At 35.5% G+C, this 26,529-nt stretch overlaps 3 protein-coding genes across 3 annotated transcripts; all 3 read left to right on the top strand.

Annotated features, from left to right (window-relative positions):
* Nucleotides 1-3,320: 3,320 nt before the first annotated feature.
* Nucleotides 3,321-6,818, top strand: LOC116167751. The gene is made up of 6 exons (XM_031483284.1): nt 3,321-3,794; nt 3,849-3,923; nt 3,996-4,082; nt 4,133-4,237; nt 4,289-5,120; nt 6,775-6,818. Exons 1-6 carry the CDS (start codon nt 3,717-3,719, stop codon nt 6,816-6,818), a joined length of 1,221 nt encoding a protein of 406 aa, XP_031339144.1. The 5' UTR covers nt 3,321-3,716.
* On the top strand, nt 5,026-8,815 carry LOC116178415. Its single transcript, XM_031497905.1, has 6 exons — nt 5,026-6,805; nt 6,992-7,485; nt 7,544-7,670; nt 7,758-7,942; nt 8,002-8,158; nt 8,312-8,815. Exons 2-6 carry the CDS (start codon nt 7,021-7,023, stop codon nt 8,779-8,781), a joined length of 1,404 nt encoding a protein of 467 aa, XP_031353765.1. The 5' UTR covers nt 5,026-6,805; nt 6,992-7,020; the 3' UTR covers nt 8,782-8,815.
* A 6,044-nt stretch (nt 8,816-14,859) lies between these two features.
* Nucleotides 14,860-16,998, top strand: LOC116167681 (protein ANTAGONIST OF LIKE HETEROCHROMATIN PROTEIN 1-like). Its single transcript, XM_031483178.1, has 2 exons — nt 14,860-15,422; nt 16,195-16,998. The coding sequence occupies exons 1-2, from the start codon at nt 14,994-14,996 to the stop codon at nt 16,996-16,998; spliced, it is 1,233 nt and encodes a 410-aa protein (XP_031339038.1). The 5' UTR covers nt 14,860-14,993.
* Nucleotides 16,999-26,529: the final 9,531 nt, after the last annotated feature.

Raw genomic sequence — 26,529 nt, 5'->3', positions numbered from 1 at the left:
CAAAACGTGACGATTTTCACGGATGTGCGATTCGTTTCTATCCGTGTTTTTTTTATGACTAGACCTAGTGGAAAAGTCATCAGATTAAAACGCGTGCTGCATAGCGCGCCGCCGCGCCAGAGCAGACGCCGCTTCGGCGGTAAATATCTTCCTTATTTCATCATGAATACGTACTTTTCCGTGCATATTTAGATTCGTCACAAAATTTCGCTTCTAATGAGACCCATCTCGTTTAAGCCTTGATACAAAAACCTTCGCTAGCTCAAAAAAACTGAGTCTGTCCATAAGAGCCCATGTTAAAATACCCTGTTTTTACTGTCAAATATCTCAGAAACGGCACATAGAAACACTTTTTTCTTTTGACCATTAGAAAGTGCGTCTCTCAGAGAATAAGTGACCAAATTTTCACCAACTTCTTGTTACTTTTACCTAGGCGCTCTAACTACTTTAAGAACACTATAACCAACTGAAAATCAACAATGTAATTTGAATAATATAACCTCACTTACGACGAAATGAAGTAAACTTTGAATGAAGATTGTGGAAAATGTAAGGCTTCTTCCGCAAATTTTTAAACTGATAACGTGTAATTAAGGTGTCCTCTATCCATTTCTATCAATTTCATGATCATACCTGGGGGGCTTATTAGCGCAACGTAACCGAGTTCAGATATTAATTTAATTGTTATTTAATAATTATTTACTTAATAAATAATTTGATATTTAAGGTGTGTATTGAATATCATGGTAAGTACTCACCAAAGTTTCTTAAACTGCAGTGGTTGTTTATTTTACTCATGTTTGATTTATGTTTGGACGTTGTAGCATGTCTAATGAGGTCACCTCGATGCGATCGTAATTCTGCATTGCATAATTTGCAATAACTTTTATCATCTTTACTTATTAGCCAACCTAAGGTGCGTTCGGTTTGGAGATCACAGATCAGAGCAGATTTTTGTCACGTGATTCTCGGAGTTTTTAGAGCACACGTAGTGTAAACGAACGCGTTCACAGCGACTTGTTACAAAATTTGTATAGGTTAGGGTTGTTGGAATTTTGTGACAATAAATATGTCTGGTAAAAGTGCTGTTTTACATTTGAGGATTAACGAAGCTGATAATATTGCAGTAGAAGTACCGTATGACGTGATTGATGCACAGGACGGTAAGTAATACATTACGTAATAATAATTCCACAAAATTGTGCCGTTTCTACTTTCCAAGAGATCCCTCGATACTTGTGAATATAGTACAAGAATATGTCTCCGAAGAAATCAAAACACTTCAAGTTATTGGGCAAGAAGAGGTTCAGGCAAGTACTGAGGAACAGAAGATCTGGACGGACAATAACGTCATAATTTTGATTGAATTATACAAGAAATATGTGGCAGAATTTGAAAGAGGTATTAAAAAACATGTATGGACGAAGATAGGAAGAATTTTATCTGAAACACAGAGAAAAATTTTTAACCTCATATCAATGACTGTCGTGTCTTGACTTGAAAACATCAGCACAATGTACTTTTACATTGGTATGATGTAATGTTGGTATAGAATCAATGCTATTCAATCATCAGTTAATAACCTTGGGCGTTAATGCTAGGACTACGCAACCCTTGCGACAAGGTTGTACATTCATTCGGTTGATGTGAAATTGTATCTATTGTAGTAGTTTTACATACTGACAATGTAAATTTTGCCTTACGGTGATGCCTACAAATGTTTGAAAATTGTGTACTTTTCATTAACAGAAGTTATTGTTTCAATGAATCTTATAATCGATTAATGCAGGCAGCATGCCTTCCACCAATGTATAGGTAGGTACTACGTTTCAAGTAACACATATGCGTTAAATTATCATAAGAAAAAATGCAAATTGTTTTGAGATACAGCATTGAACTTAGTAACTTGCAAGTTGCAAGGAAACCAGAGTTTCAATGTAGGTATTCACAAGTTGCTGGACGATTGTTGCAGATAATCACACCAGCAGAAAAGATGTTAAAAAAGTCTGCGGGTAGCCGCATGACTTAAACGCATTTTTGGTGTGTAGATCAGTGACATTACCGATTACAACAATATAAATATCCGGCGGACACATAACTTTTAAGCACAAAGCTAACGCAAAAAACCGGAAGTCTCTATCTATTGTAGTTTTCGAGAACTCAGAGATCACCAGCCGGCCAAAGTGAGACTATAAGCTGCACTTTTGTTCCAAAAATGCGATATAATATATTTGTGGGGAAGACATCAATACCGAGTTTTATAAGCTCATACTTCCACCCCAATTCGAGATGATGGAATTCCTAAAGTAATGCTGAGAGCATTATGCGGGTCACTCTGTAATATAGGGGCAAGCCTGTTGACGGCCCAGTACAATAAAATTTAAAATAATTAATAAATCTATTGTGCTTCCAGTACTGGATACCAAGTTGGTATATTCTCACCTTCGAAAAGAGATTAAAACCTATTTCCAATCGTAGTTTGCAATATTATTCCATCAGAACCACTGAAAGCACAGTACGACAACATATTCATAAGGTAGAGTTTAATTGCCTTTTGGAGAAGAAAATAAATGAATATGCATTTCCCTATGGCTATGGCCACTCTTAAAACGATAAAAAGGTTTTCGCCATAAGGCCAGTAACATTAGCGCATTTACCATGAATTGATCAGTACCTCCCAAAAGGTCATATAATGGACTATTTAAAGGAAAATAAGTTAAGCATAAATATTTTTATAAATAAGAAACTTAGCATTGCGTTGCGCGCACCTGATGTTTACAATATGCGATTTGTTTGCCTGTACTAGCTAGAAGCTTCTTTGGTTAAAATTTTAAAGAATTATCTCCACAAATAAGAAAGTTGGCATTACCCAGTCTGCGCATGAGCAGGATTTTTACTATACCTATGAGTAGTTAAGGTCTCCGACGGACGGACGGACAGAGAAAGTGGAATAGCGCACCCAACTTCGTTCAAAAATGCGCTAATCAGTAATCACTGTATGTGTGTATAATAAGCTGATGTTCCAAGTTCCAAGCCTTTTATGCTTCATTTATTATGCCACTCTTGGTTTTACTTTATCAAGGTACCGACCAATGACGCGTCATTTTGTTATGTTTGAACTACCTCAAACGCAGGTTATTGTGCCTTGAAATAATAATTCCTTGCCTGAAATCAAGGCGCACACTCGCCCATGTATATGTAATCTGTTGATGTTTCAAGTTGTTGTATTAATGTTCCAGTGTCTTGAACCAAGGTCCGTCTTCCACTCAGTAATGCACGAATGCATCATACCGCACATCTAGTTCAATAGTGCCATAAGTGCAAAAAATTCAAATTTTCACTTAAGTCCATATTGCTGTTCTTCTATGTCTAACGCATGCACTGCAATATAGCCATATGTAACATTTTAATATTATTCAATGCAGTGTAAGATATTTCCCTATTGCAGGTTCATAGTATTGTGGTGCAATAGAGCCGTAACTGTCAGTTGTGGCCATATGATTCTTGAATACTTGCGCATCATGGTGCGCTACCGCCGCAAACAACAGTTATGGCTCTATAGCATCAAAAACTATTTTGCCGCTATAATTATGACGCAGTTGCTTTCCTACCAACAACAGTGAAGTGTGTGTTTGTTTCCGCTGGCAACAGATTAATTTGGTGTTAAGTGAACAAATATTGTATCTTGAGCGAGTATTGCACATTCGTTTGTTATTATGTCTCGTGCAAAAAAGTTAGTAAAGTTGGCTTTAGATAAAGATAACATTGAAAACGAGGATCCGAAAGAGAGTGAGGTTCGAGTAAACAAACGCTTGGTTTTATAATCTCTAGATGTATTTGTATTTTAGAACACCTCTAAACCAAAGAAAACGTATGCTGAACTTCAAAATTGCCAGTTGGTACCTAACGTAATATTACAAGAAGTAAGTCTAAATGAATCTGTCATGATTCACGACAAATAATATTGTCATTTATTTGAATTTTTATTATTTTAGTATTCTACGAATCAACCCTTTTTATTGGACTTAGAGGTAGATTTTTCGAAATACAATGATCCCATTTTTGGATTAGAGGCACATAACGTAAGTTGATTTAACTTTAAATAACAATTATGTACTTATTTTTATATTAGAACTCAACAACGCTAGATTTACCAGGATGCTCAGGGAATACTGCAGTGTCAGAGATTAGTAATGGACATGTTGTGACTCCCTTGGACGACCAGCAAGCGGAGGAGGTGACCAGTTAATATCAGAATCTTCCCATATTACACTCATTTGCGTTCTAGATTAATAATGATGCAGCCATTTTTGACTCAGATGATTCCATTAATGATAAAGATTACACACCTTCAGGTGATGATTCTAGTTCACCAGAAAACACAAGCTCTGAAATCGAAGTGAACCCTAATAATGATGTAGAAAAACGGATTATCGCTGAAGCTCAAGATGAAAAGAAAAAACCACGTAAAATAATCGCTAGGCCCGAAACTTGGAAAAGGAACGTGAAAAAAATGAGGGTAAATTCAGGTTTGCCCTATGTGTCTGAAGGTAATAGGGAGATTCCTGGAAAACGTTTAAAACCTCCTTGTACAACAAAATGCAGGTCAGCGTGTACTACTAAATTTACCGATGCTGATAGACTAACTATTCACACTTGTTTTTGGAAACAAGGAGATAATGCTCTTCAAAGACAATTTGTAAGTAGTCACATGGAAACTCTAAAAGTAAAATACCGTCGAGCCATTGAGGGAAGTAATCGCAGTGAAAATTTGTGTTATTACTTGACGCTGCGAGGAATTAAAATACAAGTGTGTAAAACATTTTTCATGAACACCCTGGACATTGGTGATAAGTTTATAAGGACAACATGGAAAAAATCGAATGGTAATGCTCTGATAGAAAGAGATCGAAGAGGAAACTTCAATAAGAGGGAAACAATCAATACTTCGATTAAAGAAAAAATTGTTGCTCACATCAACTCTTTTGAACGAATAGAATCTCATTATCTCAGAGCACAGACGACACGAGAGTACATAGACGGATCTTTAACGATAGCGCAAATGTATCGATACTATAAATCCGAGCAAGAGGCTGAAGGGTTGCCAGTTGCCAAAAAATGTACCTATGAACACATTTTTAAAACCCAATTTAACATATCATTTTTCCAACCTAAAAAGGACCAATGTGCAATTTGCGAAACCTTTAAAAATTCTGATACAGACGAAAGATTGTCGCTTCAGAAAGGATACGAACGGCACATTAACAACAAAATCAAGAGTAGAGAAGAAAAGGCTCGAGACGTCGAGAAAGGAAAACAAGATTCTTCCTTTAAAATAGCCTGTTTTGACTTACAAGCGGTTTTACCGACGCCTTGTGGAGATGTTTCCACATTTTATTACAAATGCCGTTTAAATTGTTTGAACTTCACAGTTTTTGAAATACCATCGAAAAGAGGGTTTTGTTACTTTTGGCATGAGGCGATTGCTAATAGAGGTGCTAATGAAATAGCAACTTGTATATTACATTATTTAAAAACGGAGTGCAAAGGAAAAGATGTCATCTTCTATTCCGACAACTGCGTAGGGCAAAATAAGAACAAAATGATTGTTTCTATGTATCTCTGCGCAGTTAACAAATTTGATGTCAAAAGCATTACACATAAATTCCTTACGGTAGGCCATACCCAAAATGAAGGAGACTCAATGCACGCCAGTATTGAGCGCCAGAAGCGTAGAGTACTAAGAAGTGGCCCTATTTATGTACCGTCACAATGGGCTCCAATTATCAGAGCGGCCAAGAAAGAAGGTACACCCTACATCGTGAATGAACTTGCCACAGAAGATTTTCTGGATTTTAAAAAATTTAGCGACACAATTGGGAAAAATTTTTCAATTAATTCCAAACAAGAAAAGGTTGTGTGGAATGAGATTCAAGTTCTACGCGTAGAAAAAAATTATCCAACGTCGTTTTTTTATAAAACTGACTTTGACTTCCTTGAATATGAACAAATTAACATCCAGGAAAAACTAAGGCGTTGCATTGACATTAGCGCATGTTATCCCGAAAAGGCCTTTGTAAAAGCCCCATCGATATCTCAAAAAACTAAAGAACATCTTGCTTATTTATGTGCAAAAAATGCTATTAAAAAAGTGTACCATGGGTTCTATAATAACATAATTGGTGAAAAGTAATCGTTTAACTTTTTTAGAGTATAATGAACGTGCTTTTATATACTTTTATATATTTTTTACTTTTGAATAAAAAAAATATTTCAGTTAGTAATTTACTGCAATAACGCCACAACTACTAGAAAACTATTTGGTTTTATGCACGGGTGGTTCAAAAGTGGTGGACGCAATATGGCCACAACTAACAAAATTATACTTTTAATTAATCCATTGATAATGGTATAAATTAAAATCAAAGTATCACATTAAATAATCAATGTATGACAAGGCGCACAAAAATCGATAGTAATATGCAATTGTTATGGTTGGATATCTAAACAGCACTAACTTTATTTGCACGTACTCTAACATTGTTGTGTTGGCACTTGCGGCACTATTGAACTAGATGTGCGATACTAAGGACACTGCCTCAACCGAAGGGTTAGGTGCCTTGAAATAATAATCAGACGTCTCAAATCAAGGCTCGCAATCCTTGTTACAACGCCTACATGTCCTAGTGACCTGGGTTTTAGCCTATGCCACGCACTATTCAATTATTTCGCGATTCGTAACGAAAAGAGCGTAGTGTTTGAGTGTTGCTGCAGGTTACAGTCATTTGGAGAATACGAACAAAAGGTACGATCATTGAAAATTATCTAATTTAAAAAAAAAGAGTGCATGATTTGTTAAATATTAAAAAGAGAACGCAGTCGTCCTTGCCCAAAATACAATCTAAATAGTGAACTAATTTGCATGATCCAAATAAATAATTCTGTACCTATATATAAGCATTGATAAGTATTTTGACATGTTTTTTTTCAGATCAGAAGGTTTTCGTGCCTCAGCTCAAAATGATGGGGAGACACCATGTGCGGGAGTTGCTCGAAAAATATGACGTTGGAACGCGAATTGAATTCGAGCACTATCTCTCACTCTGGAGACAATCAATTGGTATCCCTCTAAATTCCTATGAAACTGGCCCCACTGGAAGTGGTATGACAAGGCAGCTCGCAAGCACATCCATCTGGGTGGACAATCTTGAACCATCAGACATAAGGTCACCGTGTTCATCCCATCATTCAACCGATGCGGGATCAGGTGCCAAAGTGCTATTGGCAACTATTCTGAAAGACTCCCCGAAAGCAGCGCTGTTGATGGAATACTGGGAAAAAAATTCGAAATTTGAAAACGAACAGAGAGGAGCCCTGATCAGTTTAATAGCAAGATACTTCGAGGATAATCGCATCCCCATGACAATGGCAGCAAGCTATCAATTGGAACGAGAGATAGTCGAGAGATTTCCGACTGAGAAGCTGGTAAGTTGGGCTTAATTAATTCAGTTCAAAATATTGACTCCAACTTAACAAATTCTAGGAGTTCTACCGCACTAACAAGAGAGGAAAACTCTACAATAAATGGAGGAACAGCAACGGTAGATTCAATAAAGCTGTTTTGAAAAAAACGGAAAAAACGGATACAAGCAGGACTGATATTGCTCTTGGTAAGTGAATAAATGTTTTGTATATATTATATATATTTCAATATATTAGTTTATATGCTTATCAATTTACGTTATTATTTGTTTCAGATTCAGAAAAGGACGCGGAGGATATAATAAGGTCACTGCGCAATGACGATCTATCTGCCGAAGAGCTCGATCGGTTTTGGAAGGCGTGCGGGAATTATCGATTGAATCAAATCAGAACAGCCAATTCAACAGCAGAAATTTTTAAGAAGTGGCCGCAATATAAAACTCCCTCCGGATATAGATTTGTACGTGGAATCATTCAGATTTTAAATAATATTAACAATAAAGTAATTTACTTTTGCAGATTGAATTTGATTTCGTCATTCTCAATAGAGATAGTAAAGACCCTTCTTCAATTTGGGAGGCCGGTGCGAATAAGATAATACAATTCCTCGCAAATAGTATCAAAGACAAAGAGTTGAAAACTTTGATAAAAAGTCTGGACGAAGACATGGAAGAGAGTAAGTAGAAATTAACTTATAATGCAGCTTCTCGTGTCCTCAAATCGACTATCGAAAATATCAATTGATGATTGCGTAGATAATATTACCTACGATTACATAGTATACCTTAAGTATTACTTTGTCACACTAACTTTCATTTTCTACCAATAGATGGTCGGAACGCCACAATTCTGTGGCTTCTTCATGGGTTCTTTGTGCCCAGCAATCGAGGAACACAAACCGATATAAACGGCAAGAAAAAAATTACAAAATACACTATTCGAGACTCTCAGCAGTATTTCCTCTACCTGGGAAAATCTGCCCAACAAGTAGAGCAATGGATAGAACACAGGAAGTCCAAAGGTACAGCCATACAGCCATTTTTATTCGCCATTGCAGAGAGTCTCAAAGAAATAGGAGAGGTTTTTGTTTATTTCGACGACGTGAAGTTCAAATTTTATAACATAATACGCGCAATGGACATCTGTTTCAAAATATTCCACGTATTCAATCTCGAATATCCGAATGAGTGCCACATGTTTTGGACATTCATCGAAACATATTTATATAATGTAAAATCAAACAAAAGTTATACTAAAGTTTATGAACTTAAAGACTTTTTGAAATCAGGCGAGAACTAGGTGCGTCTCATTTTGTATTTTGTAAGTATATTTTATTAATAAATGAGGCATAACGGATTTCATTTGTGTCTGTGTCTCAGTTCAACTTTTATCACAGTTATGTGCAGGGTAAGTATTTTGTCTAAAAACGTGTCAACATATATCAGTACAAATAATTACAATTGATGCTTTAATAATAAGTCATTTGAGCATTTCTATAGGTAATTAATGTACCTACTCTACTCTGATTCTAAAATTAATGACCGGGGACGTTGTATCAAACCATCTTTGATCCCCATGTCTTGTCAAGGCACACTAAAATATTAATGCGATGCATATTGATTCACTGCTATTGATTTTATGTAGCCCGATCCTTTGATCAATGAACGTAGCTTTAACCAATAGGTAAGTGAACCTTAAATCAAGACATTGGAACTTTAGGGATAAGCAAGAATACATGTATAACGTGTACTTGAAGCCTAATACTAATTTACCGCAACCTCAACCCAGAATTGCTAGGCATTGCATTGAGGTTTTTGATCATCAAAACAACATAATTTCAACGAACGAAATGACGTCTTCAAAGCCTTATACTAAGGAACCGCAACCTCAACCGATACTCCCAGCCATTGTATTAAGGCTCTTGAACATCAAAACAACACAATTTCAACGAACGAAATTGATGTCATCAGAGCCTAATACTAAGGAACCGCAACCTCAACCGATACTCCCAGCCATTGTATTAAGGCGCTTGAACATCAAAACAGCACAATTTCAACGAACGAAATTGATGTCATCACAGCCTAATACTAAGGAACCACAACCTCAACCGATACTCCCAGCCATTGTATTAAGGTTCTTAAACATCCAAACAACGCAATGTCAGCGAGACTGAATTGATGTCATCGGAGCCTAATACTGAGGCACTCGCTATTAGTCAATCACCATCGAAACCTTCTAGCAATGGTTATAAGCTTTGGAAGGATTTTGAGGTCAAAAGACTTGTTTCGATCACTATTTTTCTCATATTTAGGTAGTTTTTTCTTTCTGTGAAAGATTGGAATAGAAGTGTCTGGTATTCAATGTGATACAAAGTGGAAGGGTTTGGTAAAACACTACAAGTTGGTGAAAAAACACAATGACACGTCAGGGAACGAACCGAAGTACTGGAAGTTTTACGATATTTTAAATGACATTTTGCACAAAAAACCCGAGATTGAAGCAGTGGCTACATGTAGTAGTGCGAAAGGTTTGCGAAGAAATGAGGAAAATGGTAAATCTTTATGGTTACGGGTGCATTTAATACATTCCATTGAATTTCAGATGTTGCATATGGTAATGATTGTGCTTCTTCCTCAAGTGGAACCAGCACGCCTACGCCTACTAACAAGAGAAAAAGACGAACTATGGAAAACAGTGCCGAGAAGCGTCATCGTGAACGACTACAACGTCAAGACCGCTTTCTTGATATACTGCAAGATATAGCAAACACTATGAAGAACAAGAATTGTGGTGGTCCTGAAAACGAATAATACATTTGTAATTATTTTTTTATGTACAGTTTGACGTTAATTTCTTAAAAGCTGTTTAGTTAATAAATTGTTTAATAGAATATTACATATTTGACTTCTACAGTGGCGTGGCTACAGAGGTAATGCATGCATAATATTTAATCGTTTAGCAATAGCATTATTTCTAATATTTCGATGGTTTCCCGCATCTATGGCATTATTTTGACGTTCTTCTTCTAATTCTTCATCTAGATTGACGTACTGATTTGGTAAGTCGCCATTCATGATGCAAGCATTGTGCAATACAGCAGCAGTAACTGTAAATAACGATACAAAATCTAGTCTTACAGTTTCTACATATTTTAACCTACGAAACCGACCTTTCAAAAACGCAAATGCATTTTCTATTTCAACTCTGCGTTTAATTTTTTATTAAAATTTATTTGCATTTCAGTTAAATTTCCCAAATTTTTGAAACCTACAATTAGCGAAGTTGATAATTTATACGCAAGGTCTCCGACTAAGTGACTATTGTTGTAAAACTGAACTGTTCCATTTTCAATTCGTTCACATAAATCTGATTTACTGAATAAATTGGAATCGTGCAAAGATCCTGGTTCACCCGCATATAGATCGATAAACATCCGTTTATGGTTGCAAACACCCTGGACTAAGATTGAATGAAAATGTTTCCTGTTTACATACGAATTTGGGGAATGCTGAGGTGCCAAAATTTTGATGTGGCTGCCATCTATGCATCCTAGAATGCCTGAAAAACTCAAATGTCTTGATTAAACTGGATACCTAAAAAATACAATTACCTACCTGGAAAGTGGCTTCTTCTTTCAAAGGATTGCATGGTTAGCAATGCTTCTTCTTCTGTGGGCCATTTTATTATTCCATATAGTGCATTTACATTAAGCAATCGCTTCGACGTTCTTTGAAGTATATCCCAACAAGTCGATTTGCTAACATTAAATCTTGAAGCTACGGATCTAAACTCTTCGTAAGTTGTGTCTTTGTAGTTATGACAGATATAACTCACCTAAAGCTTTCCAAGTTTGCTAAATACCATATAGTGATTAATAGCTGTTTTTCCAGGTATATTTCTTGCCTTCCATCAGGTTTTCTATGCTCCCTATTCTTAATATCATGTAGATATCCCAATATGATATCAAAAGTGTCTGGTAAAAGCCGAAAATGTTCTCGGAACTGGTGGGTGTCAAACCTCGGTACAGTATATTCAGCAAAATCAATAACTTTAGGTAATGTAGCACCTTCCTCTTCATATTCAAAAAAATCAAAAATCTCATTTGCATAGCTGTAAATATAACTTGGCAAGTTTAATCTAATTACATTAAGTAAAACTCACTATAAAATCTGTAATAACACTTCATTATTCATTTTATTCCACTCAAACAGGCAGAACACAGGTTATGTATTGTTGACGTCTGTCAAAAATTATAAAAATCTGCGAGCTCGATCCTTAAAATCCGAGTGAATGGAGCACACTTTTTTGTCTCTATTTTGACGTAAACGAACGCATACGTTCTTGTCAGAGTTGTCAGATTTCCAGTTTCCGAACGTTTTAGAGCAAATAATGAAAAAGATGACCAAACCGAACGCACCTCTAATGTATTAAAGTCATATTTATTCAACAAAAAACTTTGTAGGTTAGGTACCTTTGAATTGTTTTTCTTCTTCCCATTCCTTTCGGTGTTGTTTCACATATTTTGCCCATTTACCCATTATGAAAAATAGGCACAGTAATAGAGGCTAAACACGTTACACCACGACCGGCCCGACCACACCACACTTAAAATTTAAAAATTGCAACTTGCGTATCGGCTGTCGGTCGCGCACTCGACTCGGCACTGGAGACTGGAGCTATAAATAAATGATTGTATCTGTTTGTAGTCAAAATATTCACATTCCACAATATTCATGCGCTGCGCGCTACTAAAACTGAGTTTCAAGGTCAAAAGTGTAGGTATCAATAATGTTACGCGATGAAAATCAAATCCATTATCGCCCAAAATGTGGTTTGTGGTTTAAGCAATAAATTAACCACAAACTACATTTCAAAATCGCCCAATTTGCGATAAAGCGCCCAATATGGCCACACTGGTCACAGCTCGCTGCCCGAACGTACGGATAATGTGAACGTTTTAAGAGGGGATAATAACAAACGACGGTCGCGGGCGACACCAACTTGTAGTTCTAGGGTTATAATTTTATTTTCTTGTAGTACTTTAATATATTGTGGTACCAACTCATTAGGATTACCTGTAATTATTAAATTTGGCAATTTCTTGTTAGATATTTACCAATTTTGTATAGCTGTCAATGTGGCGTAAGTTTCTGTGTCTACAGCTACAGAAATTGTATCATCATTGATTTCGAAATATACATGCTGCATGTTCTCGTCCATGTCTCAACTCCAATTTATTTTGTTTCAACCACCGACAACAACAAAAAATACAATAAATTAATCAACTATTATGATATTATTATTTCGTTAGGCCCGTTTGTCACGACAACATTTTTGCTCACATTTATGATCGCTAATCGTGACCTTCTAAATTGCGATAGAAAATTGAGTAGAATTCATTTTCTGATTGCAACGTATGACGGAAATCTTCGATATTTTGTGCTGTAATCATGCGCACTAGAATTCCTCAATGTTGATTTCTGTCAACTCTCAAGCAATTTTACTATAGATTCTTAGGTTAAATCTACGAGTAATTTTACTCGTAGGGTTAAGGCGGCTCCACACGCAACGGAAAAACCGAAGGCATGCCTCGAGGCGCAAGACCTCAAGGAAAGCCTCTATGTGTGTATGGAGAATTCTGTTGAGGTTTTCCTGCGCATCTGACGCCTGGAGGCCGGAAATTTCAATACAAAATCTCATTCGATTTGTCTCTTCTTTTATAGCGCCCCAAGGCCGATCGTATTGTGTGGATGGGTGGGAGGTAGGCCTTGAGGCGATTCCGTTATACCCTATACGTATACCGTGTGTCAACCACCAAACCTGGTCATAGACACATTTAAAATTACACAATTTTTAAGAAGAAATATGAGTTTCCATATGAAATATATATTTTGTTTAATGTCATATTGACACACGGTGTATAATCCAGTTAAATTATATTTTTACCAGGAAAGTTGTGGGGTAGTTTTGATTTCTTTGATTCTATATGTTTTTTGGGGTGCTGAATCCGAATCTGAGGTTTGCCAACAAAATTTCATGACGCAACACTGAAAAAAATACAAAAGAAGTTGAAAAAGATATTTTTTTGGCAGTTTTGTGCTTACAACTGGAAAACTATCAACTTTTCGAAATAACCTTCCTATTCAAAATGAAAGTACGTAAAATTTCCTACCGATTCCACTATTTAGTTTTTTACTCGATGAACGGTTCGGGTTCAAGCGCCAGTTGAAAATTGGCGTATTTCGGCTGCTTCCACAAAACATAGTTTTTTCGCACTAAAACCCTAAATTAATATTAAGGGTCGTCAATAAGTGAATTCCTTGCATTTACCTACTATTATTTGAACTTTATATGTACGGGTGATTTTTTTTATTTACATAACGTTCACGGTGTTTATTGTAGCCCAGAATTGTATGAAAAGCTAATTTCTAACGAAAAGCGGTATATCATATTATTATATTATTTATAATATATAATACTTATACTGTGCTATCTAAAACTATTCCCACTCTCTTCCGAACCAGATAAAGAAATTACAAGACCCTACCGTAGCATGTTTCAATAATTTGTTGAATTTGGAAAAGTTGCGCTGTGGTCATTATTAATTCAAAAAATTCAAATGGCAAAAGGAGTATATTGATTTCCTATTCAACGGCATTATCCCTCTTGCTCCGGTGTTCTGAAGAATCACGTACACTTTGAGTTTTAAAGAATGTTTGTTCTATCAATGTTTAGGTCTTTTAAATACACTATCCAAGATTGTGAGCCGATGTCGTTTAGAAGGTCTGTGAAGGAGTGGGAGAGTTTTATACCAGACGGAACAGTTATAAAATCGTTTGAGGACTCCGGTAGGCAATGAAAAGTACGGATTTATATTTGCACAGAATAATAATAAAATAGTAATAAAAGATGGGTATTTGCGGATACAGCCGAAATACGCAAATTTTCAACTGGCGCTTGCGCCTGAACGGTTCAACGAGGAAAAAAACTAAATAGAGGAATCTGTAGGAAATTTTATGTACTTTAATTTTGAATAGGAGGGTTATTTTCGAAAAGTTGATAGTTTTCAAGTTGTAAGCACAACACTACCAAAAAAATATCTTTTTCAACTTTGTACGGGTATGGGTTTTGGAACGACGATTAAGGACTCCAAAATGCTTGATTGTAATCCAGAATCATTAGATCATTAGATTCCCAAAAAACCTAACCAACCAGCAATAAATACAAGGGACAATCAAAAAACTAACCACTTACCTAACACCAGCCTTTTCACTTCAATTAATATAATTATAAAAAATCGGGTAAAAATTGGCCTAATGGCTGTTACAAGTCTGAATAGGAAATACCGCTTTTTGAACTTAATCGCATTACCTTGCCTGCGCAATACGTAAAGGGCCCCACACACCTCGTTCTTTCTCGACGTTTTTACCCGACGGGTAAAACTGTTGGAACGATGGAACGAGAACTGTTGAGCCTACACACCTCGGGTAAAATTGTGCCAGTTTTCAAAGATGAACCGTATACAGTTGTTGGCAGTGGCAGCGGATGTAGTTGTTAAAAAAAAGGAAGCCACGAAGAAAAGATCACGGTCCAAATGGACCAAGGAATGGCTACTCAAGCGAGGTATGTTGTCCCATATAAATTTATTGGAGGAACTAAGATTGGAGCCAGGAGATTGGCATAATTATCTTCGTATGGATGAGGAAACCTATCTAAAACTTTTAAGATTGGTAACACCGTTAATTAAAAAAAGTGACACTCATTTACGGCCGTCCATTAGCCCTCACGAGCGCCTAACATCAACATTACGATTTTTGGCCACTGGCCGAAGTTATGAAGATCTCAAATTTTCTGCAGTTATTTCGCCTCAAGCACTAGGCCAAATTATACCAGAAACTTGTGATGCTATTTATAGTGTACTGAAAAATGAGTACTTAAAGGTAAGAAAATTAAGACGAATTAGCTTCAAAATCACTTTATTATTATAGTTCTGTTTGATTTACAATTCCGGAAGTTCACTTGAAAATTGGGCAATATATGTAGCTGCAGTATATTGCTGTGTTTGATTATTTTGTATTGTATTCTGAGCAGTGTGGCCCACTTCTTGAATTGGAGGTTGAGTACCTGGATACTGTTCCTCTAATCTTTGTTGTGAATACTGAGATGCTGGGTACAGTAAATTCTGCTGTTGCACGGGTGCATGAAAACTATGTGGATTGAATGATGACATTGGAGGAAAATGCGGCTGGTTCTGCTGAGCTGACCAATTTTGTTGATTTCGAGTGTCGTATAGATTCATTTTTGTAAATTTGTGTACATTTCCTAATTGGCTTTCAAATATTACGTCCATTATAATTTTCTCCGTTAACAGTGCTGTATGCTGTGGTAAAGTTCGTAATTTATGAGCAATATTTTTACCAATTACATCAAATTGATCTTCTACTTGTGATTGACTGTCCAATTGTTTATCTATTTTCATGAGAATGTCATCGGCCTTACATCTTTTGGCTCTACTGTTTTTGGTGGTAACAGATCTACTACTGCTGGACATAGTAGCAGTTGATTGTGCGGAGGTAGGTCGCGAAGGCCCTACAATCGCAACTGGAGATGGGGCCGGTGACTCCTCTTGTCCACTTGCAGTTAATCCGCTCTAAAAAAATAATACTTTTATGTAATTTATGCAATTATGTAATTTATGTAATTCAATTGCAGTTTCCAAAAACGGAAAATGATTGGAAAGCTATAGCGAGAGAGTTCGAAGACAAATGGAATTTTCCTAACTGTCTCGGAGCCGTGGACGGGAAGCATGTCCAGATCGTACCACCTCATAATAGTGGTTCCTATTTCTACAACTATAAATGCAGTCATAGTCTCGTGCTATTAGCTGTTGTTAATGCAAATTATAAATTCATTTATTGTCATTTTGGAACAAATGGCAGAGTATCTGACGGTGGCGTTATAGAGTACACAACTTTTTATGACAAGTTGAAAGACGGAACATTAAGGATACCACTAGCAAGTGAACCAAAAAACAGTGGGCGTCTCCTTCTATATGTATTTATTGGGGATGAAGCCTTTGCTCTTCGCGAGGATTTTCTGAAGCCATTTAGCCAAAAACAACTTAATAGTGAAAAAAGAATATTTAACTACCGGTTATCCAGATGTCGACGAATTGTCGAAAATGCTTTTGGAATTTTGGCCGCCAGGTTTAGACTATTTCATACCGCCATTAATATGAAATTAGAAAATATCGACAAAGTGTTGGCTTGTTGTGCGCTGCACAATTTTTTACGAGAAAGCAGCAGTGATTATTACAGCCCACCAACTTCTTTTGACAGTGAAGATATAGAAAGGGGTGAAATCCAACTGGGCTTACGGCCTGAACCAAACATTTTGGTGAATTTGCAAAGCAGCCACAACAGAAATGCTACAGACAATGCCAAACACGTTCGCGAACAATATATGCAGTATTTCTGTAATGAGGGAAGTGTCCCTTGGCAAGAAGCCTTTATTTAATATCTTTGTTGCTATAGGTTTTTGATTGCTCTTGGGGTTTCTTAATCTGTCAGGAACAGCAAAAGCTCAAAGTACCATAGGTGAGGAATGTAAATCTCTTCCGCTCCTGCTCCTGATTTTCTTGACTCCTTAACTTTTTTCATTTCCTTTCTGAAACTACCACGGAGTGAATCTATTTTCTTTTTTATTGTGTCTATTGTCGCTGATGGGTCCACTTCTTTTAGTTTTACCAATAATTTTTCATAACCTTTATTTTTTTTGTTCGGTCGCTGTATTCGGCACTTTTGATTTTCCAGAGACACGGAATACTTCTGTATAACTCAATAAATTCCGTGAGGAATTGCTTATTGACTTGCCTTAAGTCAGTCATTATCTCAAATGTGCATTAAAATGTGCATGTGCCACCACTGATAAAACCGTCGTGTTTAGCCCACACACCTCGTGTTTACCCGAAACGATGGAACGAAAACCGACAAAAATCAAGCACAACTTGATATTTTGGAACGACGGGTAAAACCGACGGTTTTAGTCCACAAACCTCGGTTTTGCAACAGTTTTAACCGAACCGTCTTACCCGTCGGGTAAAAACGTCGACAAAGAACGAGGTGTGTGGGGCCCTTAAGTTTGATATCCAACTTTAAAGTATGAAAAATTGTCGGTACTATCAGAAATTGAATAAGGCGCCAAATTTGAATTTAAAAAATTGAAATTGGTTAGTTCAGTCTGGTTTCGGTAATTGTGCTATCGCATTTGCATAGGATTGTAAATTTTTTTTAAATGGCTAGCATGAAAAGTCCCCCTTAGTAGAAGTGGGGGACTTACTTTCACTTTCTAATGACATAAGATCCCCAGGGTCTGGGGGACTTGCTTTCACATTCCAATGACGAAATAGCCTCGAAACTGTTTGGGTTTTCTCTGAGGTTTTCTCTGTCTAATGCATGGTTACATAGGACATTCCGTGGCTTTTTGAGTTTCTAATGACGCTGTGGTATTTCATGGTCTTCGTCGTGATGTAAACGACATTGGGCATTCATGGCTTTCTCAAATTTCTATGGTCTGGCCTTTTACATTCAAATGATGCAATAGCTTGGAAACGGGCTGGTTTTTCTCTCTCTAATGCATGGTTACATAGGACATTCCGGGTCATTTTCAATTTCTAATGGGACGGTGGTATTTCATGTATGCAGACGACATTGAACGTTCAATGATTTTACTAACGATGTTTGCGAACCGACAGGGCTCTCTCTCGTTACGTACGTAGCTTGATGATCGAAATTCTAATGAGATTGCGGTGTTTCATGGACTCTCTCTTTCTCTCTAATGTATGGTTACGTATGTAATTGGCATTGAGTGACATTGGAACATTCCGTGGCTTCTTCGGTTTCTAATGGCGTCTTGGTATTTCATGGTCTTCGCTGACGTCATAGGAACGTATGAGGTGAAATGACAAACACATGCATTCCCGAGGCATTTTTTACTGTATAAAACACGAAGCGTAGGTTTATTATTCACCGTGGCGTAGGTTAATGAAGTACAGTCGCACCGATGACAGCGGATTTTCGTGCTTACTATTACAGTGAATATCGTAAGTATCTTGATTGTTTTCCTCTTTATATCTTTGTTCTGAATATAATATAAGCGAATAATTTAATTGTGATTGCTTTTTTACTATTACAGATAATCAAATCTCAATGGCTCACGAATTCAGCTTTGATTTAAACGAATTGAATAGCAGCACCTTATGCAAACCCTTCATATCGGTAAAGGACTTGATCGCTGGGGATAAACACAAAGTGCTTAAGATGGACTACATATCAACCAAGTATGGAGAGAGGGTGATGGTCGAAACCGAATCTTTCAAGTGTGTACTGCCAGAGCGGTACTATAAATTTTTCCAAAGCGATTATCGTATGGCCAAATTCAACGATCAATTGAAAACAACGGACATACATCTATCCAGCTTAGGCTCAGCGGGAAAAACAACAAATCTTCAATTTGTATAAATTTACATTGTTAATTATTATAATGATATAAAATAATAAAATTCTATGTACTTTGAGTGGTTAATTTTGTTAGGTGTAAAACAAACCTTTTAAAAAACAGGGTATAGGATTAAATTTTAGTTCAGTTCACAGATGTTCTTGAAATATACAATCAGCCGACTAAGCTCAACACAAAAAACTTGCAACGCTTAAGGAGATATTTTTATTACAACACTCGCTCGCTCTTCAATCTTAAGAAAAAAAAATGTCTAAAAACAAATTGAATAGCGGCACTTTATGTAAACCCTTCATATATATGTAAAGAACCGAATCTTTTAAGTGTCGAATAGACTGAAAGCAAAAAATCTTGCATGTGATCGTTTCTATACCCTAGGATATTTTTACGTGTATTCGTTTTTATTACAACACTCGAACGCTGTTCAATCTTAAGAATATGTTCTATTCAAAGTTTAAAACAATTGAATAGCAGCACTTTATGCACGACCTTCATAAATACATGTAGGTAAAAGGACTGAGACTTTCAAGTGTGGACTATTTTTTGGTTTGGGGGTTTTGTTTTAAGATTAGATTGAATTATTTATTTTTGCAATGTCAGGACGCATTTGTTATAAGTTACAAGTAGGTGTAATTAGGAGAAACTTTTCTAATGAGTCGGGTGATTTCACATATTTGGAACCTCATTAATTAAGCGTAAATATAAAGTCCTGAATCTTGATATCATCTCAATAAAGTATGGCGATCGGGTAATGGTTGAAACGGATAGGTACTTTTAAATGTGTTTTATCTGAGCTGGTACTATAACTTTTTAAGTGTAGTTCAATTATAGACGTTTTCAACGAGAAGTTGCGAAGAACGGCCACCTACTCGAACAGTTTAGGTGTAGCAGGAAAAAACAACAAATTTAAAGTTTGTTTAAATTGTATTATATTGTATACTATGATTGTATTAGCCTATTGTAATAAAAGATATTAAACTTGATCATTTGTAAGTAAATTAACATTCAAAAAGTGTAAAGAGAATATTGAAACTTGAAACTTTGACATATGCCTGGCGTCGCCGCCTCTCCCAGGATTTAGTCAACTGTCGTGAGGATGCGTCCCTGGTAACTATCAAAATCGTATACATGGTTGCGACGATGTACTAAGTTCAATTCTTCGTATGACGACTAATCAAAAACAAATTGTAATGCTATTTCTAACTTTAAAAGTTCGCTCGAATTGTTTGAACGTTTTGTAAGAAAAAATTACAAGTATTAAAAATAAACATATCATCTGAGTCTAAGTGAGAAAGAGATAAAAGTATTGCAAACCTAGGATACTCTGAAAAATACAAATCATAAATTTTTTCACAAAAATGCACAAACATTCTCAGACGATACACAGTAGTAGATTATGAAAAGTCTCGTGAAAAGTAAATTAGAAAGATAATAGTCATACATAACCTGATGATGGAAATTTTAAGGTGACGCTGTTTTTGTACGCGCAAATCCAAAACAGAAAAAAGGCTGTTGCAATGAATTCAATTTTTTCGACATGTAACCATTACTGCAAATAGAATTAGGAAAAACTGTGCCGTTCGATTAGTGTTACGGTAGGTATATAAAAAATTTAATAAACTGCTTTCAAAAATAGAATGAGAGTGATATGTAATTTTGCAAATCCTAAGATGTTCTTAACAGAAAAATGACAAATCACGTATTTTTCACTTCGACTAAAAGAAAGGTGTATAGCAAACAAAAAAACAAGCGTAAACTTACTTATCAAATGCATTTAAGATATCCACACGCAACGGGGGCTGCATTGAGGTCATTACTAAGAAGCTGTATCAATCTAGTTGGTAATAATCGATGTTAATTTCTCAACTACTGTCGCTTACTAAGCGAAATAAGAAAGGAATTGAAAAAATGCAATTAATTACTTTGGTGTAGTGGAAAAACAAATTAAGCTGTGCTAGTGAAAGTCTTTGTGTAATGACATACGGTGGAACTCAACGACAAATTATTCAAAACGCTGCTAATTGTAACCGATCAGAAGGTCAAAATAAATTCTCATTACTCACAATGTGTATTTTAAATATTTTTGCACGTTCACTATTGAAACTAGGAAAATTACTAGATTTTAGTTAACAGGCCGAAATCCGTTTTATTTTTTCACGTAAATAGTCCATTTAGTTACAGAACTTTTAACGAAAAACTACACTTTTGTACTCGGACTCTTATTAACCGTACCTACTGGTTGCCTTTAAATACATAAACAATGATTTTTTACGAATAGAAATAAAAGTCAAAATTGCTCATAACCGAAAACTCTTGCTAACGGACTTCAAGTAAATTACACATACAAAATTTAAAAGCTTTCAAACTCAAAGGAAGTTTAGTTTTTAAAGCGTGTACTGTCTTTATTGTTTGAAGTATTTATGTTTTCAGTTCATTTGATAGCATACCTATATATACAATCACAAGTCGAGTCGAATTAGACGATAGTTATAAAGCAAGGACTAGAATTAAAATAGCTAATTTGTATAACGTGTACTGTCCTTACTGTTTATGTAATTACATTTTAAAATGTATAAAAGTATATCAATGACGATACAAAAAAGCAGATATATTTTTAAAAAGGTCTATAACAGAAGGTTTAAAGTTGACTATTTAAAACACATACAAAACTTAAAAACTTTATATTTTTTAGACACCCGAGGTTATGCACGTAATGGCAAAATGTCTAATTACTTTGTTTTGTATGTCCGATGAAAAGGTGAATAATTCAAATTGAATAAAATGTGCAAAGTCTAACAAAGATTCAAAAGATGAATTTTGCGTATTACTGTTTTCAAAAAATAATAAGTACGTAGTAGGTAACTGAAAACTTCGAACCCCGAAATAATTAACGATACGAATTCGTTGATTTGTTTTATAACATTTTAAAGACAAAAATACGAAAGCAAAACAAAATTATTTAGGGTTTGCTCTGCCTTTGATAAAAATCTTCGAGTTTAATTTTATAGATTCATAAAAAAAGATTAGGAAGATATTCGAAATACTACGTTTCAGAACTTGTAACGTATAAGTGCCATCGAAATCACTGCGTATGTTGAGAATGTATTAACTCATAAAGATCATCATCATGTAAGTGATGTCCAAGCTCATATAGATTCCAATTAAAAAAATTACATTATCAACAATTTTATTTAGAGGAAAAAACATTAAGATAATACATATAAGTACATTTTTTTTTGCGATATTGTACTTTCGATAACTTAATTAATAAAAAAATAATTATAAAGGAATAGTCAATATTTAACATTCTGCTTACAAGTTGAAAGTAAAAACAAAAAGTGGTTGTTGTGATTCAAGTTTGGTACGGTAATTATGCACCTAATTGCTTGCTGTTATTTAATTTGTAGGTAGTAGGGTAGTGTCAATATAAAGAAAAGAGCATACTTGTCTGTCTATGTAAATTGGTTTTTATCATTATATACGGTTATAATGGAAGACCTAGTACGCCTATTGAATTTATCTGTAAGTGTAAAAAATTTGGAAAAATTAAACGAAAAATACAATTTAAATATTGAAGAGTTGTCAATGTGTTATAGTGCCATAAATCAATTGAGTGCGTCCTTTTTTGAAAACTTTGTCTTCAAATGTCAATCTTTTTGGTGTAGCATAGATACAATGCTAGAACGTGCCGTCGTTCCCGTACCAAATGACACGTTGTACAATTTGTGTGCTAAAAAAATGCTGCGGAGACCTTCTGAATGGATTAATTTACCAATCGATATCCAAACGGAATTGTCGTGGAAAAAGAAGAAGCTAGATGATCTCGGTAGAGACCTACTACATCTTGAAAAAGAAACGGACGCAGAGTTAGTTAAACGAGTGAGAGACATAAATAGTTATTTAATTTCCAGTCAAGAACTTGTAGATACTCTAATAGGTAGTTTAAATAAAATTAAGGATGATATAGATATTGAGTTGTTTAATAATAGTTATTTTGTAGATGTTAGTTTTAATTACTTAAACTTATACGAAAGGATTTGTATAAATATTGTTAGTATGTCTGATTGTTATAGACAGTATTATAGTAGATATAGGGACTTAATTTACAATTGGTCATGTATATATAATAAACAGATTTAACGAGGGGTATAAACAATCTTTTATTGTTCAAGTTTAATTTTATGTCGATAAAAAAAGGTTAATTAAAATCTCTGTCTTTACTTTGAATTTTCTGATTGTCTCGATTTACAAAACATCCAAAAACTCGTAACAAAAATTTGCAAGTTCTGAGGAAATGGTACAGGATCATTACCCACTACTTGGCTATAAGAAAAAACTAAGAAAATTGAACAAGTTAATTAAATAAAATTAAATTCGATTTTTTTTTTACAATCTCTATCTTGAAACATATACCACACACGTGCTATCTTCCATAAATACATATAAAAGTTCCATATCAGAAAACAGCAATCGCTTTTAAAATTGAATAATAATTTGAACTTAGCGAAAATTAACATTTTGTACCTCATCTCCTCATTTTTATATAATTCAAACTACTCTACTTTTCTGAAAAAAGACCATCACATAACTTCAAATCAAAACTTTTGTGTTTTAATTTTATTTCATCAACAATTTTGAATATTCGAAAAAGTTGAAAAAAATTACAACTACACAACGATTTTCGCGCGTATCGTACAAAACTTTGGTAAGTAGATAAACTTGATACCCAGTTTTTCACAAACATTCAAGACTACTACGTTTCGGTTTACAATCAGAATATCGCTCCGGGCATATAGCCCCGAGCAAAATATCCGATTAATATGCTTGTAGGACGTGGCTGAAGTGTATCTTGAAGAGAAGCCTATTACGTACTCGTTTTATTACAATACTCGTTCGCAATACCGATATGAATTCCAGTTGGACAAGTTATTGTACCTTTGTAGCAAAGTACCTAATTAGTAATTAGCATTACATGAATTGTATTTTTTGATCCATTGAAGTGAACACTTTCATTTTTCAAAATTTTGTTTAAGTGTGATTCTTTCGGTATAAACTACTCATCATTTACAACGAAATGCTCTTAAGTACATCGATAGTAAATACAACTTTGCCCACCGCGCCTGAACGTGGAGTACATAAAAGGACCTATTTGATTTATAGTAATAACACCTTCTACATTTTATGATTGAGTGTCAAAATTGTCGTGAGGAAAGTAACATCATTACATCAATTACATCATTTTACACTTAGTTCAATTATTTGTGCATGGTTTGGCTTTTTAACTTAGCAGCAAAAATAATTCAGATTACTTATGTCGAGTTGCTTGGATTTTCTGATCGTTTCGCTTTGCAATTGGAATATCGCACCGGGCAGAATATCATCCATCATCTTCAAGAGAAAACATTCGGAAAGAAAGAGATGGATTTACCGCGCTCGAATTAAAAAAGACATTTTGTATCAGTGTCCGTTTATCTAAAACAGCCTGTTCATGTGTGTTGTTTATTGAGGTCAATACAAAAGGCCCGTATGCATAGGTTAAGTTGGAATGGGCGCGCCCATTCCAACTTAACTATTATTGTTATTACTATAAATCAAATAGGTCCTTTTATGTACTCCACGTTCAGGTGTGGTGGGCAAAGTTGTATTTACTATCGATGTACAAGAGCATTTCGTTGTAAATGATGAGTAGTTTATTCCGAAAGAAACAAACTTAAGCAAAATTTTGAAAAATGAAAGTGTTTACCGTACAGCACTGGGTTTTCGTCGCCGAAAAAATTCAACGCGAAAAGAAAATAACACTTCTAAACGGGGTGCAAGAAGCACGCAAAATGGGAGCAACCGATATAAACCGTTGGCTCAAAATGCTAAGTGCTCCAAGACGATCGCTGAGGGTACGTGTTGACCCTTTTACGTACTAAACGCAAGTTTTTTGCAAAACTATCCCCTTCTTCAGAATTCAAATGAGAAAACCACACCCAAATTACCATAAAACAAAAATGGCTCCCGCTAGAAATTCTCCCATTGGTTTAGATAAAAAAAACTTAAACCACTTTAGCTTCGTCATCAGCCTCCACGAAACTGCTGCGTAAGCGAATCTCACGGTTTTCTGCTGACGAATGAAGACTCCTGATCCCTGGGTGGTTGGGTGCTATATCCGCTCCTATTCTCGGTCTAGACGGCGCCCCGTGTGATTAACGAACGACAAAAACTCGCATTACTCATGATGACGACAATCAACTTTGCAATCTTCCCACGACGAAATTAAATTTGAGCGAGATTAAATCTATCGTACCATAGTCTTGAGCGAACCGAACTGCCCAAACATAAATGATCACAAACTTTCTAACCGGAACAAATAATGAAATATACAGGGTGACCTGTACTATCATGACAAGAAATTTCGAATTTTTTAATGAAATTCGGCGCGAAATAAAACCACTCGTTACAAGATTCCTTCCATTTCGGTGATTTAAACTGTGTGCCATGGGTCGCTTAGTATATTTTTAGGAATGTTAACGTCTACAAAGTAACTCTTAATTATTCTATTTAAACATGACCGTGTGGTGGCTTTCTTTAGCGGGTAAAATTTTACATATTTTTTGAATACGTCTAACAACACTAAAATAAAAGTAACCCCACCCCTACTCGTGGGTAAAGGGCCATATAAATCTAAAGCTACTAGTTCTCCTTTTGTTTTGGGAACAATCGGTCTTAACGGTGGGTTAGACATTACGCAATGTTTGGTCTTCTGACAAATTTCACAACCTTGGATGTACCACTTGACATCCCGCGACATGTTATTCCGCCATAATTCACTTTTAAGCGCCCTCCAAGTTTTGTAGGCTCCGAAATGACCTAATCTTTCATGGTAATCCCTCACGAATTGGAACGTTAAAGAATTTGGCACACGTGGTAAGTAATATTCCTCATTATTTTTTCTAATTTACAGTGCATTATTGTATATAATAAATCTTTGGTGCAGTTTTTTCATGTGGTGTGCGATCCGTCGGCATTTTGAAGTTATTTCTTTAATCGCCCCACGTTTGGCGCCAGATGTACGGGTATGGGTTTTGGAACGACGATTAAGGACTCCAAAATGCTTTATTGTAATCCACAATCATTAGATTCATAATTCCCAAAAAAACCTAACCAACCAGCAATAAATACAAGGGACAATCAAAAAACTAACCACTTACCTAACACCAGCCTTTTCACTTCAATTAATATAATTATAAAAAATCGGGTAAAAATTGGCCTAATGGCTGTTACAAGTCTGAATAGGAAATACCGCTTTTTGAACTTAATCGCATTACCTTGCCTGCGCAATACGTAAGTTTGATATCCAACTTTGAAGTATGAAAAATTGTCGGTACTATCAGAAATTGAATAAGGCGCCAAATTTGAATTTAAAAAATTGAAATTTGTTAGTTCAGTCTGGTTTCGGTAATTGTGCTACAACTTCTTTTGTATTTTTTTCAATGTTGCGTCATGAATTTTGTTGGCAAACCTCAGATTCGGATCCAGCACCCCAAA

Source organism: Photinus pyralis, unplaced genomic scaffold (genome assembly GCF_008802855.1).
Source record: "Photinus pyralis isolate 1611_PpyrPB1 unplaced genomic scaffold, Ppyr1.3 Ppyr1.4_LG1, whole genome shotgun sequence".
Taxonomy (NCBI): domain Eukaryota; kingdom Metazoa; phylum Arthropoda; class Insecta; order Coleoptera; family Lampyridae; genus Photinus; species Photinus pyralis.
This window is presented reverse-complemented; position numbering and strand designations above follow the sequence as displayed.